Source organism: Mauremys mutica, chromosome 16, assembly GCF_020497125.1.
Source record: "Mauremys mutica isolate MM-2020 ecotype Southern chromosome 16, ASM2049712v1, whole genome shotgun sequence".
Taxonomy (NCBI): Eukaryota; Metazoa; Chordata; order Testudines; family Geoemydidae; genus Mauremys; species Mauremys mutica.
The window spans coordinates 20,141,652-20,168,653 of NC_059087.1; the positions used below are offsets into that span (position 1 = coordinate 20,141,652).

The following is a 27,002-nucleotide window of genomic DNA, read 5'->3' on the forward strand; positions in this document are numbered from 1 at the left end:
CATCATAGGACCTAATCACATCAGCCACGCCATCAGGGGCTCGTTCACCTGCACATCTACCAGTGTGATATATGCCATCATGGTCCAGCAATGCCCCTCTGCCATGTACATTGGCCAAACTGGACAGTCTCTATGCAAAAGAATAAATGGACACAAATCTGACATGAGGAATCATAACATTCAAAAACCAGTAGGAGAACACTTCAACCTCTCTGGTCACTCAGTAACAGACTTAAAGGTGGCAATTTTGCAACAGAAAAGCTTCAAAAACAGACTCCAACGAGAAACTGCTGAACTAGAATGATTTGTGAACTAGATACCATTAACTCCGGCTTGAATAGAGACTGGGAGTCATTACACAAATTGAATCTATTTCCCCATGTTAAGTATCCTCACACCTTCTTGTCAACTGTCTGGCATGGGCCATCTTGCTTATCACTACAAAAGTTTTTTTTCCTCCTGCTGATAATTTCTCATCTTAATTAGCCTCTTAGAGTTGGTATGGCAACTTCCATCTTTTCGTGTTCTCTGTATGTATATAATCTTCTTACTATATGTTCCATTCTATGCATCTGATGAAGTGGGCTGTGGCCCATGAAAGCTTATGCTCAAAAAATGTGTTAGTCTCTAAGGTGCCACAAGTACTCCTGTTCTTTTTGCAAAAAAGGCAGAGATCATCCAGTCTATAAGGAGAGGGAGGAAGTTCAGAGTGTAAGGAGATGTGTGGAAGAAAAGTGTGGGAGAAGATACAAGTGAGACACTTAGATGAAGATGGGGAGGAGCCAGGGCCGGTGCAAGGAAGTTTTGCGCCCTAGGCGAAACTTCCACCTTGCGACCCCCCCAGCCCTGCGGCAGCTCCCCGCCCCCCCCCACCCTGAGGGCCCCCCCATGGCAACTCCCCCCCCGCCCTGAGGCGCCCCCCCGCGGCAGCACCTCCCCACCCCAGCTCACCTCTGCTCTGCGTCCTCCCCGAGCACGTCGCCCCTGCCCTAATTCTCCTCCCCTCCCAGACTTGTGGCGCCAAACAGCTGATTGGCGCTGCAAGCCTGGGAGGTGGGAGAAGTGGAGCAGCGACCGTGCGCTTGGGGAGGAACCGCTGTAAAAAAAAATTGGGGGGCACCGTTTTTTGGCGCCCCCAAATCTTGGCACCCTAGGCAACCACCTAGTTCGCCTTAATGGTAGCACCGGCCCTGGGAGGAGCACACACAAAATGAAGAAGAGGACGAGGAAATGAAAGCAAAGATGAAGGGAGCTGTGCAAGGTCTTAAAAGTGAGGTAAGAAGTTTAAAGGCTGAAACTGGCTGAAACAACAGTAACCGAGCTTAGGTCTGAGGATGGTGTTAAACTGTTTCATCAGCCTTAAAATGAATGAGTTATTATACAAGAAACAACCTCAGAGCAATCTCTCATATATCAGAGAATCAAAGTATGTTACAATAACTGGAACACTATTTAGCTTTGATGTCTGAACTAGCTGCCTGCTTCCCATCCCAAGTCAGCAAGAGCCCTCCAAATATAGGGGGAGGAAAAATCTCTCTCCATGTTGGACTGGGCTTGACATATCTGTTTCTTGAAATATTTAGTCCAATAAGTCTAAACCCTGTCCAATGAATAAAAATAACATAATTCACTGAAAAAGTAGAAAGTAAAAATTTAACTCTAGTCCCATGACCCCAGCTCCTCATTACTTAAATAACATGCTCGGTAACAAAGCTTAGAAAGCAGATCACCCATCTGACGGGGACTTGCCAGTGATTACAAACTGCCGAGCTTTCAATAGGAAATGACCAGCTACCTGTCAGACCTGGTGAGTACCCTGGGTTTTTTTATCACATCAGATATTAATAATGGGAAGGATCTGTCTTCCACTTCCAATGCTGGAGAAAGTACTGCACATTTTCATTAATCAATCTTTAAAACAGTGTGATATAGTTATAAAGAGTACAACAAGAGGCTACCTAATGGTCTTTTTGGTAGTGATTATGATGGACAGAGCAAAAAAACTATTTTGGGGGCAATACCCCTTTAACAAAAATAGGGAGGTACTGTTGATAAAGCAGTTGGAAGCACAGCAAGGGAGGAAGAAGAAATACAGCAAAAAAGCATTGTGGTAAGACACTTGTGCCTTTACTTTCGCTCTGAGGGGCTCAGGAAGCAGTAACATGTCCTAAAAATATACAAGTATAAATGAGAAAAAGCTGTATGCGAGCCTGCGAGGCGATGTGGGGAAAGCAGGAGAAACCAAGCTCCAGGAACAGTACAGAGATTGAACTGGTGTGTGAAAATTCATCTCAAAATGCATTAACACCTGTATGAGGACATTCTTCCTCCTCATTGAGAGAGGGGGAACTTCCCCTAGAGTTCAAAAGTAATAATATAGATATAAAGAACCCATCACATTTATTTTAGAGTCTCATTATTTTCATAACAATCTCATGGGGGTTTTTAAAGCTCTGTTTTATAACTTTTGAAGTCCCATGGTTAGCAATGCTGACATAATAACGGTTATAGAATCATAGAACCATAGGGTTAGAAGGGACCGCAAGGGTCATCTAGTCTAACCTTCTGCCAAGATGCAGGATTTGTCGTGTCTAAACCATCCAAGACAGATGGCTATCCAGCCTCCTTTTGAAAACCTTCCATGAAGAAGCTTCCACAACCTCCCTAGGCAGTCTGTTCCATTGTCCTACTGTCCTTACAGCTAGGAAGTTTTTCCTGAGATTTAATCTAAATCTGCTATTCTGTAATTTGAACCCATTGCAACTTCTCCTGCCCTCTGTGGCAAGAGAGAACAACTTTTCTCCAAGTATTTGAAGACCTCTATAATGTCCACCTTTAATCTCTTCTTTTCCCAACTAAACATACCAAGTTCCTTCAGCCTTTGCTCATATGGCTTGCACTCCATCCCTTCAATCATCTTTGTTGCTCACCTCTGGATCCTTTCCAGTTTCTCTACATCCTTTCTATACATTGGTGACTAAAACTGAACTCCAGCTGAGACTTCTGCCTTTTTTTTTTTTGCAACAGCATTGCATTGCTCACTCATGTTGAGGTTGTGATACACCACAACTCCCAGATCTTTCTCTATTGTGCTGCTGCCAAGCCAGTTATCTCCCATTTTGCATTTGTTCATTTAGTTTTAATTCCCTAAGTGTAGCACCTTACATTTGTCTTTGCTGAATTTCATTTTGTTATCTATAGCCCAGTTCTCCACTTTATCAAGATCTCTCTGAATTTTAGCTCTATACTCCAAAGTGTTGGCAATCCCCCTAAGCTTTGTGTCATCTGCAAATTTGATCAGTATGTTCTCTATTCCTACATCCAGGTTATTAATAAAGTAAAGATGTTAAACAACACCGCACCCAGAACATATCCTTATGGAACCCCTCTTGAGACCTCCCTCCAATCTGACATAATTCCATTAATAGTTCTCTTTATCTGCAGTTGTTTAACCAATTATGTATCCAGTTAATGGTAGCTGAGCCGAGTTCACACTTTTCCAGCTTACTTATCAGAATGTCGTGGGACTATGTCAAAAGCCTTGCTGAAGTCCAGGTATATTATGTCCATCCCATTTCCCCTATCCACCAAACCAGATATCCTGTCAAAAAACTAAATCAAGCTGGTTTGCCACGATTTATTTTTAGTAAATCCATGCTGGCTGCTAGCGATCACCCCTTCATTCTCCGGGTATTTGCAAATTGAATGTTTTATAATTGCTCTAGTAGCTTCCCAGATATCGAAGTCAGGCTGACTATTCTATAGTTCCCCAGCTCCTCCTTTTTCTCCTTTTTAAAGATAGGCACTACATTAGCCCTTCCCCAGCTTCCGGGACCTCTCCTGCCATACATGAGTTTGCAAACATTTGCAGAGATTTCTTCAGCTAATTCCTTCAGTGCCTGGGGTTGGATCCTTCCAGGCTGTAAGCAAAATACAATGAGGAGGTAAAATACAAAGGAAACCACATTAAATTTGTCAATAAACATAAAAAATAATGGGAGTTTGTTAGATCACAATGTACTGTACTGATCTGGGAAGCACATAATAGTAAATACTAACAATTAGCTCTTACATAATACTATTCATCCATAGAGTTAAAAAAATGGTGACACTACTCAAATGAGTTTAAGGAACCAGTGAAACCATCAGTTAAAAGAAAGATTGTTAGATTTTCAGAATGAAAAAATGCTGTCTGTCTTGTCTCTCATTGTGTGGGTGTAGAGAAAGACAGAGTTATAGTTCTAATTGTTAAAGTTACAGTTAGTTTACAAGTACCAGAGGGGTAGGCCATGTTAGTCTGGATCTGTAAAAGCAGCAAGGAGTCCTGTGGCACCTTATAGACTAACAGATGTATTGGAGCATGAGCTTTCGTGGGTGAATACCCACTTCGTCGGATGCATCCGACGAAGTGGGTATTCACCCACGAAAGCTCATGCTCCAATATGTCTGTTAGTCTATAAGGTGCCACAGGACTCTTTGCTGCAGTTATCTTAGCTCTATGGTTGCATTGGTATGGCCAACAGAAGAAGGAGCACTCCTTTATTGTCTCCAGGTTGTTCCAGGAGCAAAGAGAAAGTATAGCACTGCCAAGAGTCCTTCCCAAAGTATTTGGCAGAATGAAAACAAACTTCCCTGGGGTGTCAGGGTTCTCTCATGGCCCAGAGGTAGTGACAATCTGAAAACTAACAGTTCTCTCAGGCCAAGTCTATACTAGCGAGCGTACAGTGGCACAGCTGTACTGATGCAGCTGCTGTACTGATGCAGCTGCAGTACTGTAAGATCACTCATGTAGCCATTCTATGTCGATGGCAAAGAGCTCTCCTGTCGACATAAAAAAAACACCTCAATGAGCGGTGATAGCTAGGTCAGCAGGAGAAGCTCTCCCGCCAACATAGCACTGTGCACACTACCACTTATGCCGGCAAAACTTCTGTCGCTCAGGGGTGTGTTTTTTCCACACCCCCGAGCAACATAAGTTTTGCCAACTTAAGAACTTGGAAGAGTAGATATAGCCTCAGTGTAGTAAGCCTAATGTGGAAAAAAAATGAAAAAAAATCTTGTTTAGCCAGTTCCTGAATTATTGTTTTGACAAAAGTGGTAAAGAATAAAAGTTCTCCTTTTGTAGAAATAAAACAGGTAACATGGGATCAGAGGGGATGAAATTCTGCAGTTTCACACATCCCAGTATCATTAATAGGCATTTGGACAGCATATTTACATGTTCATTGACACATTGTCAACTCTATCGTCCTGAATGCAATGGTCCTTCCCATTGCAATGGTCCTTCCCAGTGGATAGTAATGGGTCTTTCTTGTCTTGTCTCTTTAGATGAGGAGACTCCAATCGATGCTGGTTTTCTCTGACCACTTGGCTGGGATGGGGGGGCATCTTTGAGTGGTTGATGGTACCCTTTTGGGCTGGAACCTTGTGTAGTGTGAAAAGGTTTCTATAGCTAGAAGTGTCTGCAGTGAATAAGACATGGTTCTGGAAAGGGAGAGCTGTAGATACATGGATCTGACCATAAACTGAGGAAGTGTTTTATCATCTTTTTGTAGATTCAGTATCGGAGGCTATTTCAAATGATGCTTGTGCTGGGAATTGGTGGAACCCTTTTACCAGGTTTTCATATTTCTGTGATCAACTACCCTTCCATGGTAAGCAAAGCCTTAATCAAAGACACCTCTTTGGTTGAATTTTCATGGGGCTGGGTCTTAGCTTGAGGATGCTCCTTGTCCTTAAAATACTTCATTAAGTGTTTCCATTGAGACAGTTTCCATCTCTTTCCATTCCCATTCTGTACTGTAAGAAAGAGTAAGATGAGAGGCTGGACAAAGGACAGAACTTCACTCCACAGATAGCATTCCAGTAGAGTTTTGAAAGGCTGAGGACGTTGGGAAATGAGCACTATTCTCTGTGTAGTCTATTGCTGAACTGAGGGACTTAGGAAGAGGATTCTTGGTAAATCCCTCTCTGCTACTGTCTTCTTCATTTTGAAGTATCATTATAGTCCCTTAGATCACACTCCATGGACTGGGTAGTAAGGGTTGTGTGTGAACTATAAACTTGATGAACATAAAGGGTATACATCAAGGTTAAGAAGTGGTGGGGTGTGGTTGAGGTTTCAACCCTCAAAACGTCCTTTGGGCTTCCTCCCATTGTCCCCATCACTCCCCTACACTCAAGAACACGGACATTTAAAAGGAATCCATAACAGGACCCGACATTTGAGTGTGGAAATTTACACATTTTTCAAGCCAAGTTTCAGTGGATGAGATTGTGCAGTTAATTTGTGCAGTAGCCTTTCCTCTCTCAACACTTGGATTCAAAGACTGTTTAGGTTATGCGTGAAAACAAATTTGGTTATTGCATCATACAGTCATAAAAAAAGTGGCACAATTTACTGCAGTCTTTGCTTAAGAGAGAAGCCCTTGCTTGTAATAATATTAATTAATTAATAATACCACCATGTCAAGGATTAGGTGTACTATCAGAATTTACTGGGGAAGCTCATCTACTACTAGTCTCTTGTTTTTTTAAGCAATAAATTCAATCAAAATGTTAATTAAAAATAATAAACAGCATTTCTGACATCATTGCTTAATTCTACTGCAGATGTGTATAATACTGCCAGTCTTTAGCAGCACCCCATTATTCCTCCATTGTGAAATTAATATCCAGCAATTCAAAACTGATTTTCAGAGATACAGATTGGTAATAACAAGAAATGTGGGTATGTGGGTTTTTCCTAAACTTTTATTTGCAAGTAAGTCTCATGTTGTCATTCTTTAAATAGCAACTATTTGTTGAAACCAAAACCAGCTTTAAATATAATGAAGTATGATTGTGTATAATGCATTGGAGTCATAATTACTGTTAATGAAAATCCCCTTTTCCTTCTCAGCACATTAAGAGGTTTATCAACAAAACCTGGCTGGAGCGATATGGCTCTCCCCTCCATCAGGAGACCATCACATTGCTGTGGTCCCTCATTGTGTCTATCTACTTTGTAGGGGGACTACTGGGGTGTCTGTGTAGTGGATACCTGTTTGTGAAACATGGAAAGTACGTATCTTTTCTGAACAGCTCACTAATGAGGAATTGTAACAATGGAATCAGCTAACCAGTTTGCTTGGGCTACCATTAGTTAATTTAACATTGAAAAACATTTTACTGAAAAGGGAACAAAATGATTTTAAATAAATAAAAACAAAAACCATTTAAGTTCCTACATTATTAAAGGCTAAAACTTTGTCTCATTGAAGTCAATTGCAAAACTACAAGGGACTAGGACTGAGCGCTAACTGAATATAGGCTAAATTCACCCCTGTTTTTCAACAGCGTCAGTCTGTGTGAAGCAGGGTGCAGGGCCCTCAGCAGTATAAAATCCACGGAGAGGTTGCAGCTGCACAAGTCTGCGGTGCTGCTAGCTGAGAAGAGTGTGTGGCCAGGGCAGTCAGGAGATGAATTAATTTAGTTCCTCCCTGTTGCAGTCTCCACAAGCAAAACAACTAGAGAGCCTCTTATGGAAAGTGAGGGTGCCTTCCCTTGGCAGAACTCCTGAGAGGAAGCAGACTTAAAATTACAAAGATAGAAATGGATATAGATACACACACACACTAACAAAATATTTGAAAATAATTTCTCCATTTACTTACCTACCAGGGCTAAATTCATGATTCTATATTCCCTGCAGTAGTAAATATACTAGCTGCAGACCCCTTTCAACAAACTGCAGATGTGCCCAATAGTATCTGCTTCCCAGATGCTAGTTCCCTACCTCATCTCTTTGTATCTCTGCTTCTTCCTGTTCCCCCATCCCAGTTCTCTCTCCAATCCCCTCCTCAGCTTTTGGTCCACTTCACACTCTCACACTATATGCTTCCACTCAACCTTTCTTCCTTCGGCTGGTTCCCCCTCCAACCAACTCCCTCGAACACACACCTCCACTTGACCCTCCCCAACCTATCTTTTCTGCCACTATCCTAGATCTATCTCCACTTTCAGCTGCCAGAAAGTCTCTATAAAATCCAGACCAAGTTGCCCTACCCAATCTCCAAGCCTTCAGAACACGAAGTTTTCAAATGTCCTTAAACAAGAAATCAGAGTTCCAAAGGTTAACAAGCTGCCTCATCCCTTAAAGATACACAAACACATTTCCATTATGGTTGATTGTATATACAATTTCTTTCCAACAGGCTGGGAGGAGATGCTAAACTTTATTTTAATATCTGTCCTATAGAATTGCCACTGAAACACACTCTTTCTTGGGGAAATATAGGATAGTGAATGTGGGAATTCTTAAAGACTCTGCTGATGAAAGTGAAAAAACAGATATAATGTTATTATAAGAATAAATAAGCATATGTAAATTAGACTGATAAAAATACACAATTGTTACTGTTTCCTTGTTCTTTTCATAATTATGTGTTATTCATTTCATAATTATTCAATGTAACATGTAAACATATATCTTTTCACTGAAATTTTATTTGAGCTCCATTCTCAGGAGATTCTCTAGTATGCAAATATTTATTTCCTGGGACAACGGCTGTAAAATATTGCCCACGGGTAAAAAGATATTTTCTGAGGTTGTGATAGATTGCCTGAAGCAGGCGGCTTTTTGTTTTTAATTGCTTGGGTACTTAAAAAAAACCCTTTCAAGTTCTTGCCTCTGTGAATATATTCAGGGCTTCAGAAAATGTAAACAAAGCTCACTTCTCTTCTGCTCCTCCAAAGAGAGAATTAAACTCTAATTCTCTCTTGTTTAATATAGCCATTTAATTTGGCTTTTACAAAGATGGCTTTTTCCTTTTATGTTTTGGGATAGGTGTAATATTTTTGATGAGATGAAGAATCCTAGAAAGGGAGCAATGAATACAGTTTACCTATTTTCTCTCAGCACTTCTCTCTTCAGGAATCCACTATAACCTCAGTGGAGTGCTCCCCTTTGGTGTCTCTCATGTCACTACATAACAGAAATTGCTATGCCCCAAAGCATTGGTTTTTAAGAGCAGCCATGGCTTGGTCTGTACATTCACTGGATAACAGGAGTCCATTTGTTCAAAGTGATAGAGGAGATATTTATGGGAAAACCTGATTCACATCTGTATTTCATTTGCTGCTACAGAAAGAAATGTCTGTTGTGCAACAATATGCTCATAATGGTAGCAGCCTTGCACATGGGCTTCAGTAAGACCGCCAAGTCTTTTGAGATGATTCTGATTGGCCGCTTCCTCTATGGCATCAGTGCAGGTAGGACCTCACACTACTGTATGTACATAAGTTATTCTCTTGGTAGAACATAGGGACCACTCCCTCTCAGAGCTCCTCTGGGAGCACAGCACCCCAGGATAGGCGGCGAGTTCTATGGGCCCATGGAGCCCAGGCCCCACAAATAATCCTAAAGGTGGGCCCAGCTCCACCAATGTTTAGGCCCCAGGCCCTGTGCTTTGGGGGGTCCCCGCATTGCAATACCCGGCGCTCTCACCGCAGCGGCAGCTTCCGGGAGAGGCCCCAGCAGCAATTGGGCTCACAGCCCATTGGCCGGGAACCCCAGCCAATGGGAGCTGCCGGGGGCGGTGCCGGAGCTGCCTGGCCGCGCCTCCACAGCAGGGAGGGGAAGCGAACCACCGGCAGCATCTGAGCCCTGAGCAGAGCAGCAGCAGGGTCTGTGCCTGTCAGACAGACTCAGACGGTGAGCTGTGGGGGCAGCCAGACACACGGACACAGCCGGGGAGGGGGGTTTGGTGGGGACAAACAGACACAGCCAGGGGGTTGTGGGACAGACACACACAGCGGGGGGGGGACAGACAGACACAGCCGGGGGTGGTGGGGGCAGCCAGCCACACACAGCCGGGGGTTGTGGGACAGACACACACAGCGGGGGTGGGGACAGACAGACACATCTGGGGGTGGTGGGGGCAGCCAGCCACACACAGCCGGGGGTTGTGGGACAGACACACACAGCGGGGGTGGGGACAGACAGACACATCTGGGGGTGGTGGGGGCAGCCAGCCAGACACAGCCGGGGGGTTGTGGGACAGACAGACACAAGGACACAGCCAGGGGGTTGTGGGACAGACAGACACAGCGGGGGCGGGGGACGACAGACAGACACAGCCGGGGGTGGTGGGGGCAGCCAGCCAGACACAGCTGGGGGTTGTGGGACAGACAGACACAAGGACACAGCCAGGGGGTTGTGGCACAGACACGACAGACACAGCCGGGGGTGGTGGGGGCAGCCAGCCAGACACAGTTGGGGGTTGTGGGACAGACAGACACAAGGGCACAGCCAGGGGGTTGTGGGACAGACACACACCAGGACACAGCCAGGGGAGTTGTGAGGACAGACAGACGGACACAGCTGGGGGGTTGTGGGGACAGACAGATGGAGCCGTGGGCGGGGAAAGGAGCACCCAATGGGCACCCCGGGGCTGGTATAAAATACACAGGATGGGGGGAGCTTCCTGAGGGGACTATAGCAACACCCCCCGCAGAGCAGACCCAGGTTGCAGCTGGCTCTGCCCATCACAGCCCCCTGCCCCACAGAGACCCACACAACCCTCTGCCCCCTCGAGAGACTCCCAATGACCCCTGTGCCCCTGTCACTCCTCTCCAGAGAGCCCTCCCCTTTGTGCCAGCCCACTCCCCTCCCCCACTGCCTCCCCTCCTCCAAAGCTCCCTACAATCTCCCCCTTTGCCTTCCGCCCCCCAGCCCATTCCATTGGCCGGGAGGCTCCCAGTCTAGTGGCTATCAGGGCCCACAGGAGCTGCACATGAGGCAGGGTGCCTGCCTGCAGATGCAGACCTGCCTGGCTGTGCCTCCACAGCACAGGGAGGGGGCGCCCGAGCCACAGGTGAGCAAGCCCTGGTCATCATCACAGGCCCAGTAATTCTCTGGATATTTAATTTCACTGAGGCAAAATGTGTGCAATTTTATGGGTTTAGTGATTGAATGACATAATACCCACCTGCCCGCATTGTCCATCACTAAGTCCAGTAATTTTGTCAAGTGTTTGTTGCACAACATGGTGGTGCCTACCCCTACCTTGTGCTTCAGGGGGTGATGGGGTCCAGGGCAGCCTGTTATAGCCTGTTATAGAACTACCTGATTAGTAATTGGATATGTTGGCTGGCATCTTTTTTTACGTGTTCGCTCCCCCGATGTTAGAACCTGGCTACACCACTGGGGAGGGGAGCTTCCTAGACCTGTGCAGCTGGGGCTTAGGTGAATTTTGTGATACTGTGCCCCTCCCCAGCTACCACCCTGCAGTCCCCACTCCTGCACCATGCTGGGCAAGGGGCAGCCCCATCCCCAGTGAGGCTATGGTGAGGGGTGGCAGCAGGGGAGGCCACACGTGATGGCAACCTCCCCCCTCAGTACCCACCATAGGGGAGGTGAGTGGGCTTTCTGGACCTGAGAGGGACCTAGGAGCATGTGCAGTGAACTGCGGGGGAGAGGAGGGGTCCCTCCCCTGGAGCTTGCTGCTGCTAGGGAGGGTGGAGGAGAGTTTTCTTTGGCCCTAGCCCTGGGGCAGCCTGTCTGCACCCCAAGTTCCTTATCCCCAGCCCTGCCCCAGAGTCCTCACCTGATGGGAAAAACACGCAACTTAAATTTGGTGGTCAGTTTAGAGTATCATAGAATATCAGGGTTGGAAGGGGCCTCAGGAGGTCATCTAGTCCAACCTCATGCTCAAAGCAGGACCAATTCCCAACTAAATCATCCCAGCCAGGGCTTTGTCAAGCCGGGCCTTAAAAACCTCTAAGGAAGGAGATTCCACCACCTCCCTAGGTAACCCATTCCAGTGTTTCACCACCCTCCTAGTGAAAAAGTTTTTCTTAATATCCAACCTAAACCTCCCCCACTGCAACTTGAGACCATTACTCCTTGTTCTGTCCTCTGCTACCACTGAGAACAATCTAGATCCATCCTCTTTGTAACCCCCTATCAGGTAGTTGAAAGCAGCTATCAAATCCTCCCTCATTCTTCTCTTCTGCAGACTAAACCATCCCAGTTCCCTCAGCCTCTCCTCAGAAGTCATGTGCTCCAGCCCCCTAATCATTTTTGTTGCCCTCCACTGGATTTTCCAATTTTTCCACATCCTTCTTGCAATGTGGGGCCCAAAACTGCACGTAGTACTCTAGATGAGGCCTCACCAATGTTGAATAGAGGAGAATGATCATGTCCCTCGATCTGCTGGCAATGCCCCTACTTATACAGCCCAAAATGCTGTTAGCCTTCTTGACAAAGGCCAGAGGAGGGAGTGTAAGTGCCTGTGCGGACTTCTGGGAAGTGCATGGGGTGGAAGGGGATGCTGGGATGCTCTGGAACCACTCCTTCAAAGCCAGTCAGGACTCTGGGGGAGCCTCCTCTCTGAGCAGACTGTCTCCAGGGCAAGAAGCTTACACCTTCCTGGGTCTGACCTCAGAGCATTCAGCATGCCCTTCCACACCATGCACTTTCCGCAGTGAGTCCGCCCAGGCTGGGTCCTGGGGCAGCCAGAGGTCCCTGCACCCCAACTCCGCAGTCAGATGTGACTCTCAGCCAGACTGTAAAACAGAAGGTTTATTAGATGACGGGAACACAGTTTAAACAGAGCTTGTTGGTACAGAAAACAGAACCCCTCTGTCAGGTCCATCTTGCGGGGTGGGGAGCCCAGAACCAAGTTCTGGGTCTCTCTCCATTTCCCCAGCCAGCTCCAAACTGACACTCCCTCCTCTGGCCTCTGTGTCTCTTCCGGACAAGGAGGCCACCTGATCTCTTTGTCCCCAACACCTTCAGTTGGCATCTTGCAGGGGAAACTGAGGCACCCACACAGTATTCAGAGAAAATATTAAGAACATTCCCACTTCATCACAACAGGTGCAACAAAATATAATACTGTATATTGAAGTAGGCAATGCTGCTTCTGACTTTCCACTTTTAATTGACCCTTGTAATCTTGTGGCGCTGACGCGTTGTAGCTTCATTTTATATCGGCTTACAGGGTGGGAGTGGGGGGGGCACCACCATTTTGGGCCCCACCAAAAATTATACAAACCTGCCGCCTATGCCCCAGGTGGAGCAGGAAGGGTTAGGGAGGAGGTGGGGGCCATTCCACACCCAGCATCAGAGGAAGCAGGCTGCACACATCTATAGGATGGCGCAGCTCAAGCAGTCCTCCTGCATATTAAGCCAACTGGGGAGGGATTGTGCAATAATAAAATATAGCAAATCACCATCTACTTCCACAAGGACTCAACTGAAATTGGTAATCTGAATAGTGATTTATTAAATGCCTTGTTTTAGAAGATGTAATTTTCCAGTTTGACTACTTATTGTAGGTGATACTTAAGAAACAATTCAAAAAAGGAGAGTGCTACAGTTTGGCAGAATATGATTTGGGGGAAAAAAGGTAATTTTTCTTTCTATAAATATAACTTTCCTATTTCTTCTTCCCATTCAAGGTGTATGTTCGAATGCACATAGTCAGTACCTAGGAGAAATTTCACCAAAGAAGCTGCGTGGATTTGCAAACACCAGTGCTGTTGTGTTTTTGACACTAGGAAAAGTTTTAGGACAAATTATGGGATTAAGGTACCTGTCTATTTTACATACGTACATGGCCTCATCACCACAGTAGGTGAGCACACCACAATCTTTCAGGGCTTTGGAGCAGAGCCCGGGGCTGGAGCGCAGAGCAGCTCCAGAGCAGTGGAATTGCAGGTTTTTGCTACGAGCTGGAGCAGAGCTGGAGCACAGCTCCAAAGCTCTGCAATCTTTAATATACTTATCCTCACAATGCACTGTGAGATAGATAAATGCTATAATCCTCATTTTTAAAATGGGAAACTGAGGCACAGAAAGGCTAAGTGACTTGCCCATCATCACAAAGGAACTCTGTGTCAAAACACAGAATAAAAAACTTGTCTCCCAAGTCCTAGGCTAATACCTTTCTCCAGGTAGAATATATGTACTTATCTATGGACCAAGCAGCCTAAATATTTTTTCTTTTCATCCATTTTTCCCATTATCTGTGCATATTTTGTCAGTTTCTCTACTTATCACACAAAAAAGAAGTTGCTAAAGTTACTAATAAATAATTGTATATAGTTGTAACTCATGAATATTGAGGATCTGAATTCTTCAGTCTTATGTAGAATTGCAGCATTGGTCTCGATAGTAGTTGCATGGATTAAACTCCACTGAATTTTTATTTTTTAATAATGGGAAAAAACTCAGAACAAACTATAGAACTAAGGTACTTACTTAGCTATTTTCCTTTCCAGTTGTCCACATTTTCTTTCTTTCAATTTATCTTCTCCATTTCCATCGGTATATAGCATCTGTTGGTCCACTTTTTGCTACAAAAAACAAAGTTATTTAATTTTATTTTATTAAACCATGAATATATTTTATATGCTGTCTATAGAGAGTTTTTAGGAACTGAATCCTTGTGGCCTTTGCTGTTGGCTGTATGTGGAATTGCAGCATTTGTCCAGCTGGTCTCTTTGCCATTCTTCCCTGAGTCCCCGCCCTACCTTTTGATACAAAAGGAAGACTCCGAAGGTTGTTTGAAAGGTAAAATGGGACAAGCCTTTCTCCAAATCTCTGATTTGTTACATGATACCCATTAGGGTGACCAGACAGCAAGTGTGAAAAATCGGGACAGAGAGTGGGGGGTAATAGGCACATATATATGATGAAGCCCCAAATATCGGGGCTGTTCCTATAAAATTGGGACATCTGGTCACCCTAATAGCCATTGAAGGGGTGGGCCTATTAGATGGAACCAAGTTTCCCATCATCCATCAATTATCTTCCTTAAGAATTCTAATCAACAAGGGTCTTGTACTGATATTGATGTAGATCTAAATTAGTGTAGAAAAAAATTACTAATCTGCAGCTATTCAAGTTCACCCTCTAAAATATTATTGTATTACACAAACAAGAGATAGACATCTACCAGCTAATTGCAATGTGTAATAGTGTGTTCCATTAAGCAATATCTGATTGATTTCTTCAATCAGTGACTGATGGATCTGAATTATGGACTGAATTATGAATGATTAATGAATAATCTAATCACTAATTCATTAGCCAATTGAATGATGGAGAGGAGTGGATGGATCAGCTGATGGATAGGTCTGCAAGGCACTACAGTGCTATAAATAAAAAACACTACTAATAATAATTATGCTTTGCTATTTTTCTTCCATAGCCATGAAGCAGCTCTGGGGTGAAGGGGATCATCAAGCAGAGTTTGATGATATGATGAAGGAGAAGGCAGCAATGAAAAGCGTCAAAACCATGAGTGTCCTGGAAGTGATGAAAGAACCAGCCTTGCGTTGGCAGTTGTGTATAATGAATCTCCTTATGATGAGTATACAGCTTTGTGGCTTGCATGCAGTTGAGTATTCCTCAATTCCAACCTCAGAACTGTTATTAGGTAGTGCTGAGAACATTACAGAGCCACAGTTTCTACTTGTTACTTCCTCTTGATCCTCTTTTCTCCTCCTCATAGATAAGTCACTGCAGTACATCATGTGGTAACATTCACTGACATTACCAGTACCGTGCTTCTCAGCACTCTAAAGTGAACACATGCCTGTGTATAGAATAGGTCCAGCACAGTGGATGTTAATGTTCCCTGAAGGGTATTGTCCCATTGATTTAATTTCTGTTCTCACTAGAAGTTCTTTCTCTAGGACAGAGGGCTGTACAAGCTCACGCTCTCTGACTTGGACCTTGAGAATTCTTTGTACAGATTTGGGTCTCAGTTTTCCTTAAGTTCCTGTCTGCTAGTAGCAGATGCATATTGCCATCTATCCTTCATTCTGTGTGGTATCAAGGGATCTCCTTCTACAAGCCTCTTCCAAACCAGACAGCAAGGGCCCTAAGAACTTTTCTCTTTCTCATCTCCCCCGCCCAATACTATTCTTCTTTTGGCTCCAACCAGCTCCTTCTCCCAATTCCCTTATTTACTCCCTCCTTTCTCCTAACACAATGCTTCTTTAAGCTCCATTCTTTTCTTGACCCTCAAAACCCTTTCGTTAATCCCTAATAGACCCTCGAATTTCAGATTTCAAAAACAGGTGCCTCAGCTCCTGTTTCTTTGTCCAAATGGAATCCAGGCCCCTCTGTTTCCTCTCATGACCCCCTAATAAAAACCCACTTGGTAATATTGTACTGGTGAAGGATTGAGATCTGAATGCTGCTGCACAAACATACCTCAGATACCTTGATTACACTTGATTGTTAAAATTCCTTTTCACTGCATTTTCCAGATCTACTTTTATACCTTTGAAGTGTTCCGCACAGCCAGGTTGGAGGAAGACCTTATTCCATATATAGCATTAGGAATTGGGATCTGTGAATTCTTCTCAAACATCCTGTGTGTAAGTCAGACCTGATGGGTTTGGAGGGTAAAAGGAAATGTGTTTTGAGCCAATTCCTTCTTAAAATGAACTGCTCTTTCTACACACGAACTGAAGAATCTTTTTGTGTCACCACTACCCCACCATATGAAACTGTGAAAGACAACATAAACTCTGTAACAGGAAGGGGCTACAGAGTTTCTCCAGGCTACAGTGGCCCCACCTCACCCCACCTGCAAGTCTTTTTGAGACTTGGAAGAGAAGTTTAAGATGGGGGAAGCTCAGCTCAAGGCATGTCTACGTCACTGCAGCTGTGCCGCCATAGCGCCACAATGTAGATGCTTCCTACATGGACAGAAGTTTTTCCGTCAATGTAGTTAATCCATCTCTTCAAGAGATGGTAGTTCGGTCAACAGAAGAATTTGTCCATCGAACTAGCAGTGGCTACACCAGGAGTTAGGTTGACCTAAGTACAACACTCAGGGCACACAATTTTTCAAAGCCCTGAGCAACATAGGTAGGTCGATTTAATTTTTAAGTGTAGACCAGACCTCACTGCTGGGCAGCTCTGAAAAGAGCAGAGTGTTGACCTTCCTAGCTCCCAGGGAGAGGCCTGGCAGAGACCAGAATCTACACCCTTGCCTAAAAGACGCCCAAGTCCTCAGAGGCAAAGGGGGCTGTCATCTATCTATTCTGCTGGTGAACCAGCCAATGTTGAGCTACACTACAGCCTGCCCAGGGAAGGAAGAGAGGCCTGTGGCCAAATGGAACTGTCTGTATATTTCTTTTTCCTTTGTTTACTTTGCTGCTCCTAAGTTGTTTGTTTGTTCCCTGGGACTCTGAAAGGGGTAAGCTTCCAGACAAGTTGGCTGGAGGGCTGAGAATCCATCTCCTTCAAAATGCTAATGAGTGCCTCCACTTGAGTGACTGAAGCCAGACAAATGTATACAATTCCATCCACACCCCAATGGGGTGCTGGTGAAAGATTAGAACCCTGACACCTCCCCATTACTCCCCAGATTACTTCCTATCTTTTTGTGGGGGGAGGGGAGTGTCATGATCCACAATTTCTTTTAAAAATCAAGACTTATGATTATTTTTAAATGGAGTTTATATCATGCTCCCATTGATAATAATGTTTATATACAGGTAATAGCTGTGAGAGAGATCAGATATAGCAGAAGAAATGGGAAAGGCAGAAGGGAACAATGCCACTTTATGTCAAGATAGTGGCAGACTTCAGCAGCTACATGAAATGGTTGATTCACTTTTGAAAATCTGACTTTTAGGGTGTAATTTGGCAATTTTATACATAACACCCAGAAAATCTATGTGATGGTCTGTCAGATATAGAGACTGTCTGCAACCTCGGGATATAACCTCATGGTAACTCATTAACTAAATAGGGTATAGGTGAGTCATTCCTTGAATGAGAAATATCTAGGGAAAATGCCACAGTGCTGTAGAAAGTGATGTGGTTCAGTAGGTGGCACTCAGAGTCAGTACTGATCAAATGGCACAGCATGGTGACTCACTATATTGTTGGAGGTATGCTGCCATCCTCTAAATGAGATGTAACATGGAACATCCGAACAGCTGTGGTACAAAAGTCCCTATGACATTTTTTGCAAGGCAAAGGATGTTAAGTGTGGTATTCACTCTGCCTACCAGAGTTTCTCTGAAATTAGAGTATCCACAGAACTTCAGCCTCAAATCTGCTTCACCCATCTTTGCATAGATCCTTGGGATACATTTACAACCTCGGCCATAATATAATAATTCCACCTTTATCAATGACACGAAGGAAGGAACTAACACAGCTGAGAGAGAACCATATAAAACTTATGATTTGTAATTTTTGTTTTTAAACACATGTAAAAAGAGGCATGCATGTCTATTTTAGGAGAATTTGCAGTGAAGGCCATTAGGTTGCTATAGTGGAAATGCACAAGCCAGGTTCAGACTCTGCATGGGATATTAAACCAAGGCTACAGATAGCTGGCATATTAACATCTAATTAAATAGATGGGACCACAAGTAAAGTAGAAAAATATCTCGATGGTTCTAAATGAAATACATTCAAATGCAAGAGTTTGACTTACTATGAAAGTGAGGGGCTGAGGGAAGCAGAATCATTCCAGAAATACAAGCTGCCCTTTCTGGCCCCAAAGAGCAGCCTCCATTATAACTGCTGCTCCGAAACGCCCACAGAGTTCATCAGGCTAGCACCCAGCAGTGCTTTGCTTGATCACAGGGCTAACAATTACAGCTATTTCTGTACTCCTGAGATAAAAGGAATGAAGGAGACAGCAAGAGAGAATGAAACCCAAATTCCCTTGGAGAGTGGAGGTTGGAATTTGCCATGCTTCCAGTAATGTCAATGTGTTTTCTGATCCTCAGAGCTCCATCATTGACCGGTTTGGCAGGCGGATGCTGTTATGGGGAGGTTATGGGTTGATGGCAGGGATACTGGCAATCCTAGTAACAGTTCTCTCACTGCAGGTAAGGAAGCTTTTCTTTTTGAAGTGCTCTGTTCCCACTTCTACGAAACTGCTGTTTATGTTATTTTCAAATTAAGCCTGATCCCCATGGTGCTATTTGGTGGGAGACTCACAGTCAGCCTTAGTTTTGCACTCTAACAAATACAGGGCTGAATGTTACGTGAATACTCATGGCTCCTTCTATGAGGCCTTCATCCTTGTCCTCACTGGAGGGGTCTCTGTTCTGCCTCCTCCTAAACTGGCATTATCTGCATTTCAGCTCCCAGAGTAACTGTCCCACAAGCAAGGTGCCCTGATCTAGTCTTTCTCCAATCTTCTTACTACCTAACCCCTCACACACCAGGCTCCAGTGGGTGTATCTTGCCTTGCTGTTGTCAAAATCTTTGCAATGAGCATTCCTGCCGTCTCCTTTCTCATTCACCAGCACCTCTCACATTCCTCTCCACTTACAAGTGGCTGTGACAGCTGCCCAATGATCATCTCAGCTGCTGGAAATCTCTTTTTCCCCCAATGCAAAGCATCCACCCGCCCTTTTAAGCTCCTGAATCTCTTTTGCTACCCTGGTCTCCAGCAAAAAGAATGGCCCACTACCACTCCCCTCAGCTGCTAAACTCTCCTCCATCCCACCCCTTGATATAAGTGATTTTATTCCCCATATGTAAAGCAGACCCTTGGCAATCATTAAACCAGAGAGTAGAAAGTAATGAGCATGTTATTCTACCACCATATTAATTCCCCCTTTCTCTCTTCACTGCTTTGTGTCTAGAATCAGTTCTCCTGGATGGCCTACTGCAGTGTTGTTCTCATATTCTTGTTCGTTATCACCTATGGAATTGGACCATGTGAGTACATAAACTCAGGTGGTGATAGGAAACCTCTGGATCATACTATATGAGCACATTAATATGGGTGGGTATATGGAAATGGAACTAGACTTTGTAAATACATCTTCATAGAGAAGAGAGTGAAGCAGAATCCTACAACATCCTCAACTCACAAGTAAAAGCCCAGCTCCATTCAGGATTGTTAACTGACGGCATGTTCAGTTCCTTCTCTTAGCATCCCTTTATCCTTTCTTAATTTCAATTGGAATCAGATATAATGGCAATGCCAGAACCAGCTTACAACTCCCTGCTAGGATTTTGGTCCTCACTTGGGACCAAAGCTAATTCTAGGTCCCTGACAAATGGCAATGTTTTGTTATTGGAACCTCAGATATTTTATATCAGTATTGTATGTCACTGATTTTTATTAGGGTTTTCATATCATAGCCATAACCATGGTGTATGAGTGCCTTGACAACCTGTCTTAGTACTAGCCCCCAGTAGGAGCAGGAACTCCGCATATATGCCAAGTGCTGGGCACAAATACTCACTCTTTGGGGTTCTGCTTGATCAAATATAGCTCCTACATATGAATTGTATGAATTTGCATGTTTTCATTTTGGGGGAAAGAGGTGACCAAAGTTCCTACGGGAAAACCCCACTTAAATGTCTTTATTACTTTTTCATGTTGCTTCTTCAGCTGGGGCAGTCATTTCTGTCATGATGGAAATCTTCAACCAATCAGCCCGATCATCTGCCTTTGTGATTGCTGGGACCACTGGCTGGATGAGCTTCATTGTAATTGGGATGATATTCCCCTTCATTGTGGTAATTCAGTTTGGATTTCTTCTTCAATGCTCCCAATTTAAACCATCTTTTATGGCTGTCCTAGGCAGCAAGGCACAGCAAGTACATTACAATGCCATATAGGTAATCAGTGTTCTGAACCCACCTCAAAGTCCCTGTTCTGCGGAAGCCAGCTGTGTAGCAGAGGTGGCATATATAGTCTTGAGATGAAGGGTGTGAGCTGGCCCAATCATCAACCACCCTCTGCTGTCTTATACATATATTAGAAATGTAAAGAAACATTTCTTCTTTAGACTGAATTTTTTTCTTATTCTTGAGAAACAAAGCAACCTTCAAGGATCTAAGAGAGTAAGTGTCAGAAGAGGATTTGTTCATCTTTTTCTCTTTTATTTTTGTCTTCAGGAGGCCCTCGGTCCCTTCTGCTTCCTCATCTTTATGGGCATTCTTGTCATCTCAGGGATTTTTTTCTACCTGTTCCTTCCAGAGACAAAGGGGAAGTCAATCATGGAAATCAAAGAGGAGTTCAGTACAATACATTTTCGGAAGAAACTTCTACCGACTGCGGAGAAGAATTCCCCTCTGGAACACACCTTCTGCACCAAGTTCTGACTGGCCTGCAGAGTCAGATTTCATTGACACAATGCACTGTCAAGATCAAATTGGAAGCTGAAGCTAAAATAGACTCTTTTTTAATAAAATCTTATTTGAAAAATAATTCACATCTATCTTACCTCTTATTCCTAGCAGTCCCATTTTATATTTGGGCCTTTGTTTTTCATGCTCACAGCAGTATCTTCACCCATGGTGCTCTTCTCCTAATACAACTCTGTATCAGGAGGGTTTTAGTAATTAACAGAGACACTTCCCAGAACTGCACTCAGGAATAACTAAACTTGTCAGTTTTATTGGCAGTCCCCTTCCACTGCAACCATTGCAAAGAAATGGGATTTAAAAGTATGTGTGTTAATTTGTCAAATGAATCTCTATATAGTTAAGAGGGAGAGGACAAACCATGAAAACATCTCTTCAAACAAGCTTCTGATCATCTGTTTACAATACACAGCACTGTAAATAGCCTAACTACTGTTTTTCCTGTCTAAAAGGAACTGCAACCAATGAAAGACAGCCAGGACAAAAATTAAGTACAATTGTATAAAAAAACCTCAATCTTGTTGGGTCAAGATGAAAAGAACATCATAGGACTGAGAAAGTCTTGGCCTACATCACAGAGGTTTAACAGCTCAGGATGAGAAGCAGGGCTTGGGATATGGTAGAACATTTTAACTGCATACTGAAAAAATCAATTAGACAGATGTTGGTTTAGGACAAATGGTTCCTTACAAAGGCACATCTGCAGCATACAGCTCTCCTGTAATACCCAGGTACACACAAGTAAGTGGGTGCAAAACTCAATTGCCAATATATTTATTGTTTTCCTGCCGCATCTACCTTCTAATAGGATGACTGTAGTTTATGTTTCCATATTTTGCTACAAGTTATAAATGGCATGTCACACATCCATATAGCAAAGTGCACAATCACATCAGGAAAAATATAAACAGAAAATCTAATTCCTATCCTATCACAAAAGAGGTCTAGACCTCCACAACTTGGCTCAACTTGCAATACTAGCTTTTTTTGGTGACATAACTGCACGCAAAGACTAAACAATGTAAAACTTTAGAGCCTATAAGTCCACTCAGTCCTACTTCTCATTCAGCCAATCACTAAGACGAACAAGTTTGTTTACATTTAGGGAAGATACTGCTACATGCTTCTTATTTACAATGTCACCTGAAAGTGAGAACAGATATTCTGATGGCACTTTTGTAGCTGGCGTTGCAAGGTATTTACATGCCAGATATGCTAAACATTTGTATGCCCCTTCATGCTTTGGACACCATTCCAGAGGACATGCTTCCATGCTGATGATGCTTGTTAAAAAAAAAAGCATTAATTAAATTTGTGACTGAACTCCTTGGGGGAGAATTGTATGTCTCCTATTCTGTTTTACCTGCATTCTAACATATATTTCATGTTATAGGAGTCTCGGATGATAACCCAGCACATGTTCATTTTAGGAACACTTTCACAGAAGATCTGACAAAACACAAAGAAGGTACCAGTCTGAGATATCTAAAAATAGCTACAGCACTCGACCCAAGGTTTTAAGAATCTGAAGTGCTGACAAAATCTGAGAGGGACAAGGTGTGGAGTATGCTTTCAGCAGTCTTAAAAGAACAGTGCTCAGATGCGGAAACTACAGAACCCAAACCACCAAAAAAAGAAAATCAACCTTCTGCTGGAGGCATTTGACTCAGATGATGAAAATGAACATACGTGGGTCCACTCTGCTTTGGATCGTTATCAAGTAGAACCCATCATCAGCTCGGATGCATGTCCTCTGGAATGGTGGTTGAAGCATGAAGGGACATATGAATCTTTAGCACATGTGGCATGTAAATATCTTGTGACACTGGCTACAACAGCACCATGCACATGCCTGTTCTCACTTTCAGGTGACACTGTAAACAAGAAGTGGACAGCATTATCTCCTTCAAATTGCAACCAAACTTGTTTGTCCGAGTGACTGACTGAACAAGATGTAGGACTGAGTGGACTTGTAGGCTCCAAAGTTTTACATTATTTTATTTTTTAATGCAGTTATTTTTTGTACATAATTCTGCATCTGTAAGTTCAACTTTCACAATAAGGAGATTGCACTACAGTACTTGTATTAGGTGAATTGAAAAATACTATTTCTTTTCTTTTTTACAGTGCAAATATTTGTAATAAAAAATAAAGTGAACACTGTACACATTATATTCTGTGTTGTAATTGAATAAATATATTTGAAAATGTAGAAAACATCCAAAAATATTTAAATAAATAGTATTCTATTATTGTTTAACAGCACGATTAATCATGAGATTAATCGTGATTAATTTTTTAATCGTGCAATTAATCAAAAATTTTTTAATCACTTGACAGCCCTACTAAAAATATAAATTGCTGGCCACTAAATAAATTACCAAAACTGTAAAAAAAACTATTAATGTTTCAAAACAAATTTTAGTGACCGAGGCCTGTCCCCAAAACAATATTTTTTAGAGTGAAATCTGTGGGCAAGGAAAAAAGACATTTAAAAATTGAATGGTGCAATTGACATTTTTCAGTAGAAATTCTTGTTTTAAAACTCATACTGCCAAATCCCTGATTGACAGTCACTTGCTTTAAACTCCAATAAGCTGCACTACAGTAATGAGGTTTGTACATAAGGCAGGCTTTTGACGCTGTTCCTCTATGACTATACCGCAAAACACACCACAGAGACAGCAAATCATCAGGGTGAGAGTGGATTCAGATTCACTAAATGATTTATTATTTCAGAAAGTGAAAAGCAGCAATAGAGCCCAGAGGAACAGGGGAGGGACGTGCACTGTAAAAGGTATAACAACAATAAGCCCAGTTACACACTGGATTTCTTGAGGGCTAGGTACAAAAATCAAGTCAGTATGGTCAGGATGCAACAAAACTATCAGCCTGAAGATTCCCTTTCTCCCCAGTTAGCATGCATGGAATGTCATGGTATGACACAGCAGTTTTATGCTGAGTCAGAACCTGTTATGTGCCTCCTACAGATGACCCACCTGATACCAGTTACTTATTTCATGCTCCTAACTTTTTACCTACTTCTCTTACACAGAGAAATATTCTGTGTAACATTAACAGAATCACAAGTTAGAGTGGATTTTGGAGCATAGGTTAAGGGCCTGATCCAACTCCTGTTGAAGTCAATGGAAAGATTCTCATTGAGGCTAATGGGAATCTATCACTAACTTTAATGTGAGTTGGACTGATCCCTGGGGGAGTATATACTCAGGTCAATTTCATGGGAAAAGGAAAAACTGTACCATTTTTTTTATGTTTAATCAAATATTAGCAGTAGCACCCATATGTTACCTATGCAGTTGCACAGGGTCCTGCACATCATCTGCTACACACTCAATCCATCAGGTGTAGTGTCCCAATCACTCCAGCAGCCTACCTACTATTTCTAGCACCTGCACCCTTCCTCTCCTATATGTCTATAAAACTGCACCAGTGACACAAGCAGAGTTTGAATTACTACCAAACCCGCACATCTGGTAGAGGAATGTGGAGGTGATGATGAGGTCTCTTCACCCGTGGCAAAGAAGCTGGGTGGCAATTAATTGATCTTTGATTATTAGTGGTAAATATGCCCAATGGCCTGTGATGGGATGTTAGATGGGGTGGGATCTGAGTTACTACAGAGAATTCTTTCCTGGGTGCTGGCTGGTGAGTCTTGCCCACATGCACAGGGTTTAGCTGATCGCCATATTTGGGGTCGGGAAGGAATTTTCCTATAGGGCAGATTGGCAGAGGCCCTGGAGGTTTTTCGCCTTCCTCTGCAGTGTGGGGCACGGGTCACTTGCTGGAGGATTCTCTGCTCCTTGAAGTCTTTAAACCACGATTTGAGGACTTCAATAACTCAGACATAGGTTAGGGGTTTGTTACAGGAGTGGGTGGGTGAGATTCTGTGGCCTGCGTTGTGCAGGAGGTCAGACTAGATCAGTGAATCTCAAAGCCAGTCTGCTGCTTGTTCATGGAAAGCCCCTGGCGGGCCGGGCCGGTTTGTATCGAGGCTCCCACTGGCTGCAATTCACCACTCCAGGCCAATGGGGGCTGCGGGAAGGGCAGCCAGCACATCCCTCGGCCCATGAAAGTTTGTGAAAAATCCAAAATGTATAAATGAAATGAAATTGCTTAAAATCTCAAGCCAATAAAATAACAGATATTTTTAAGAGCTTCTAAGTCTACACGCTCCTGCACACCAATAAAGAGTTAAAGTTGTTGGCAGGCAACAGAAGATGAGTGTAAAAATCTCCAACCACTTCAAAATCACTATAACATTTAACTGGTACTATGGCATTCCAACAAACCAGCTGTCATTGCTTGAGTATATAACGTAGATCAGTGGCTCTCAACCTTTCCAAACTACTGTACCTCTTTCAGGAGTCTGATTTGTCTTGTGTGCCCCCAAACTTTCACCTCACCTAAAAATCACTTGTTTACAAAATCAGACGTAAAAATACAAAAGTGTCACAGCCGCACTAGTACTGAAAAATTGCAGATTTTCTCATCTTTATGATATAATTATAAAATAAATCAATTGGAATATAAATAGTGTACTTACATTTCAGTGTATAGTATATAGAGCAGTATAAATAAGTCATTGTCTGTATGAAATTTTAGTTTGTACTGTCTTTGCTAGCGCTTTCTGTGTAGCCTGTTGTAAAACTAGGCAAATGTCTAGATAGGTTGAGGTACCACCCTGGAAGAGCTCTGCGTACCCCAGGGGTACATGTACCCCAGGTTGAGAACAACTGACATGTGTAAGAAGTGATTTAAGCAGTTACCCAAGTACACACTGCAGATTAGTTGCAAGTGCCAAGGATGTAAAACCCACCTTTGCCTCCTCCAATCCTAGACATGCTCTAGGCAAAGAAAGTCCCCGGGCATAAGTTAGAGCAGCCGGAAGGCTTCCAGGGGCTGACACAGCAGTCAGGGATCAACCAAACACAAGAGAGTCCCAAACTTGGCCTTTCCCCCCAAACCAGGCCTCTGACACAGGCTGCAGGAAGAGGGAGTGGTGTAGAACAGCGGTTCTCAAACTGTGGGTCGGGACCCCAAAATGAGTCGCAACCCCATTTTAATGGGGTCGCCAGGGCTGGCTTAGACTTGCTGGGACTCAGGGCTGAAGCCTGAGGCCCACTGCACAGGGCTGAAGCCAAAGCCCGAGGGATTCAGCCCTGGGTGGTGAGCTCAGGTTACAGGCCCCTGGCTGGGGCTGAAGCTCTTGGGCTTTGGCTTTGATCCCTACCCCGCGCAGGGCAGTGGGAATCAGGTGGACTCAGGCTTTGGTTCCCCCCCCCCCACTGGGAATTGTTCAGAATTTGCTCCATCTGCTATTACATCAATGTGATTTGTATCCCTCAGAGCATCATCATTGAGCAATTTGGCAGAAAGAGGCTGCTTTGCGGAGGCTATGGGATAATGGCTTTAATACTGGCTGGCCTCACAGTAACTCTCACCCTGCAGGTGAGGAAACTCTTTTCAATGAGTCTTTTTCCAATATCAATCCTGTTTCTAACTCTTCCCATCAGTAGTTCTACTGGCTATAAAAAAAGACCAGTTGGCTCTAGAATCCCCAAAATAACTTCTGCTACCATGATGGCAGAACTAGTAGTCACTAAAGTTTGTCATGAAACTCCCCCAGTCTTCCTCACACTCTGATACAGGCAGGGCTGAACCTCATGCAGATTCAATCTTGATTATCCTTCTTCTTTTATGGCCTGTGAATGTGGCTACTGTTAGCACAGTCTGCTGTATTCCTCCCTCCATTACAGCTGGACCCAGTCAAAATGGTTAAAAGCTAAATCTGATCTCAACAATACTAGTAGCATTGCTGTTGCTCCTGCAGGGACAGGGC

General features: G+C 43.6%; 1 protein-coding gene across 4 annotated transcripts; it reads left to right on the forward strand.

The window, feature by feature from the left end:
- Positions 1–1,727: 1,727 nt before the first annotated feature.
- LOC123350745 (solute carrier family 2, facilitated glucose transporter member 11-like) lies at positions 1,728–22,593 on the forward strand. Of its 4 annotated transcripts, XR_006573809.1 has the most exons (13): positions 1,728–1,807; positions 5,556–5,654; positions 6,902–7,062; positions 9,128–9,252; positions 13,447–13,576; positions 14,412–14,560; positions 15,201–15,388; positions 16,267–16,377; positions 18,757–18,858; positions 19,624–19,699; positions 20,382–20,509; positions 20,891–21,880; positions 22,533–22,593. XR_006573809.1 is itself a non-coding variant. In XM_044989450.1 (12 exons), exons 1-12 carry the CDS (start codon positions 1,784–1,786, stop codon positions 21,095–21,097), a joined length of 1,500 nt encoding a protein of 499 aa, XP_044845385.1. In that variant the 5' UTR covers positions 1,728–1,783; the 3' UTR covers positions 21,098–22,227. The 4 variants fall into 4 exon arrangements, 3 of the variants coding, with proteins under 3 accessions (XP_044845385.1, XP_044845386.1, XP_044845387.1); XM_044989450.1 differs by lacking the exon at positions 22,533–22,593 and having other exon boundaries at positions 20,891–22,227; XM_044989451.1 differs by lacking the exon at positions 22,533–22,593 and having other exon boundaries at positions 20,973–22,227.
- The last annotated feature ends 4,409 nt before the right edge of the window (positions 22,594–27,002 follow it).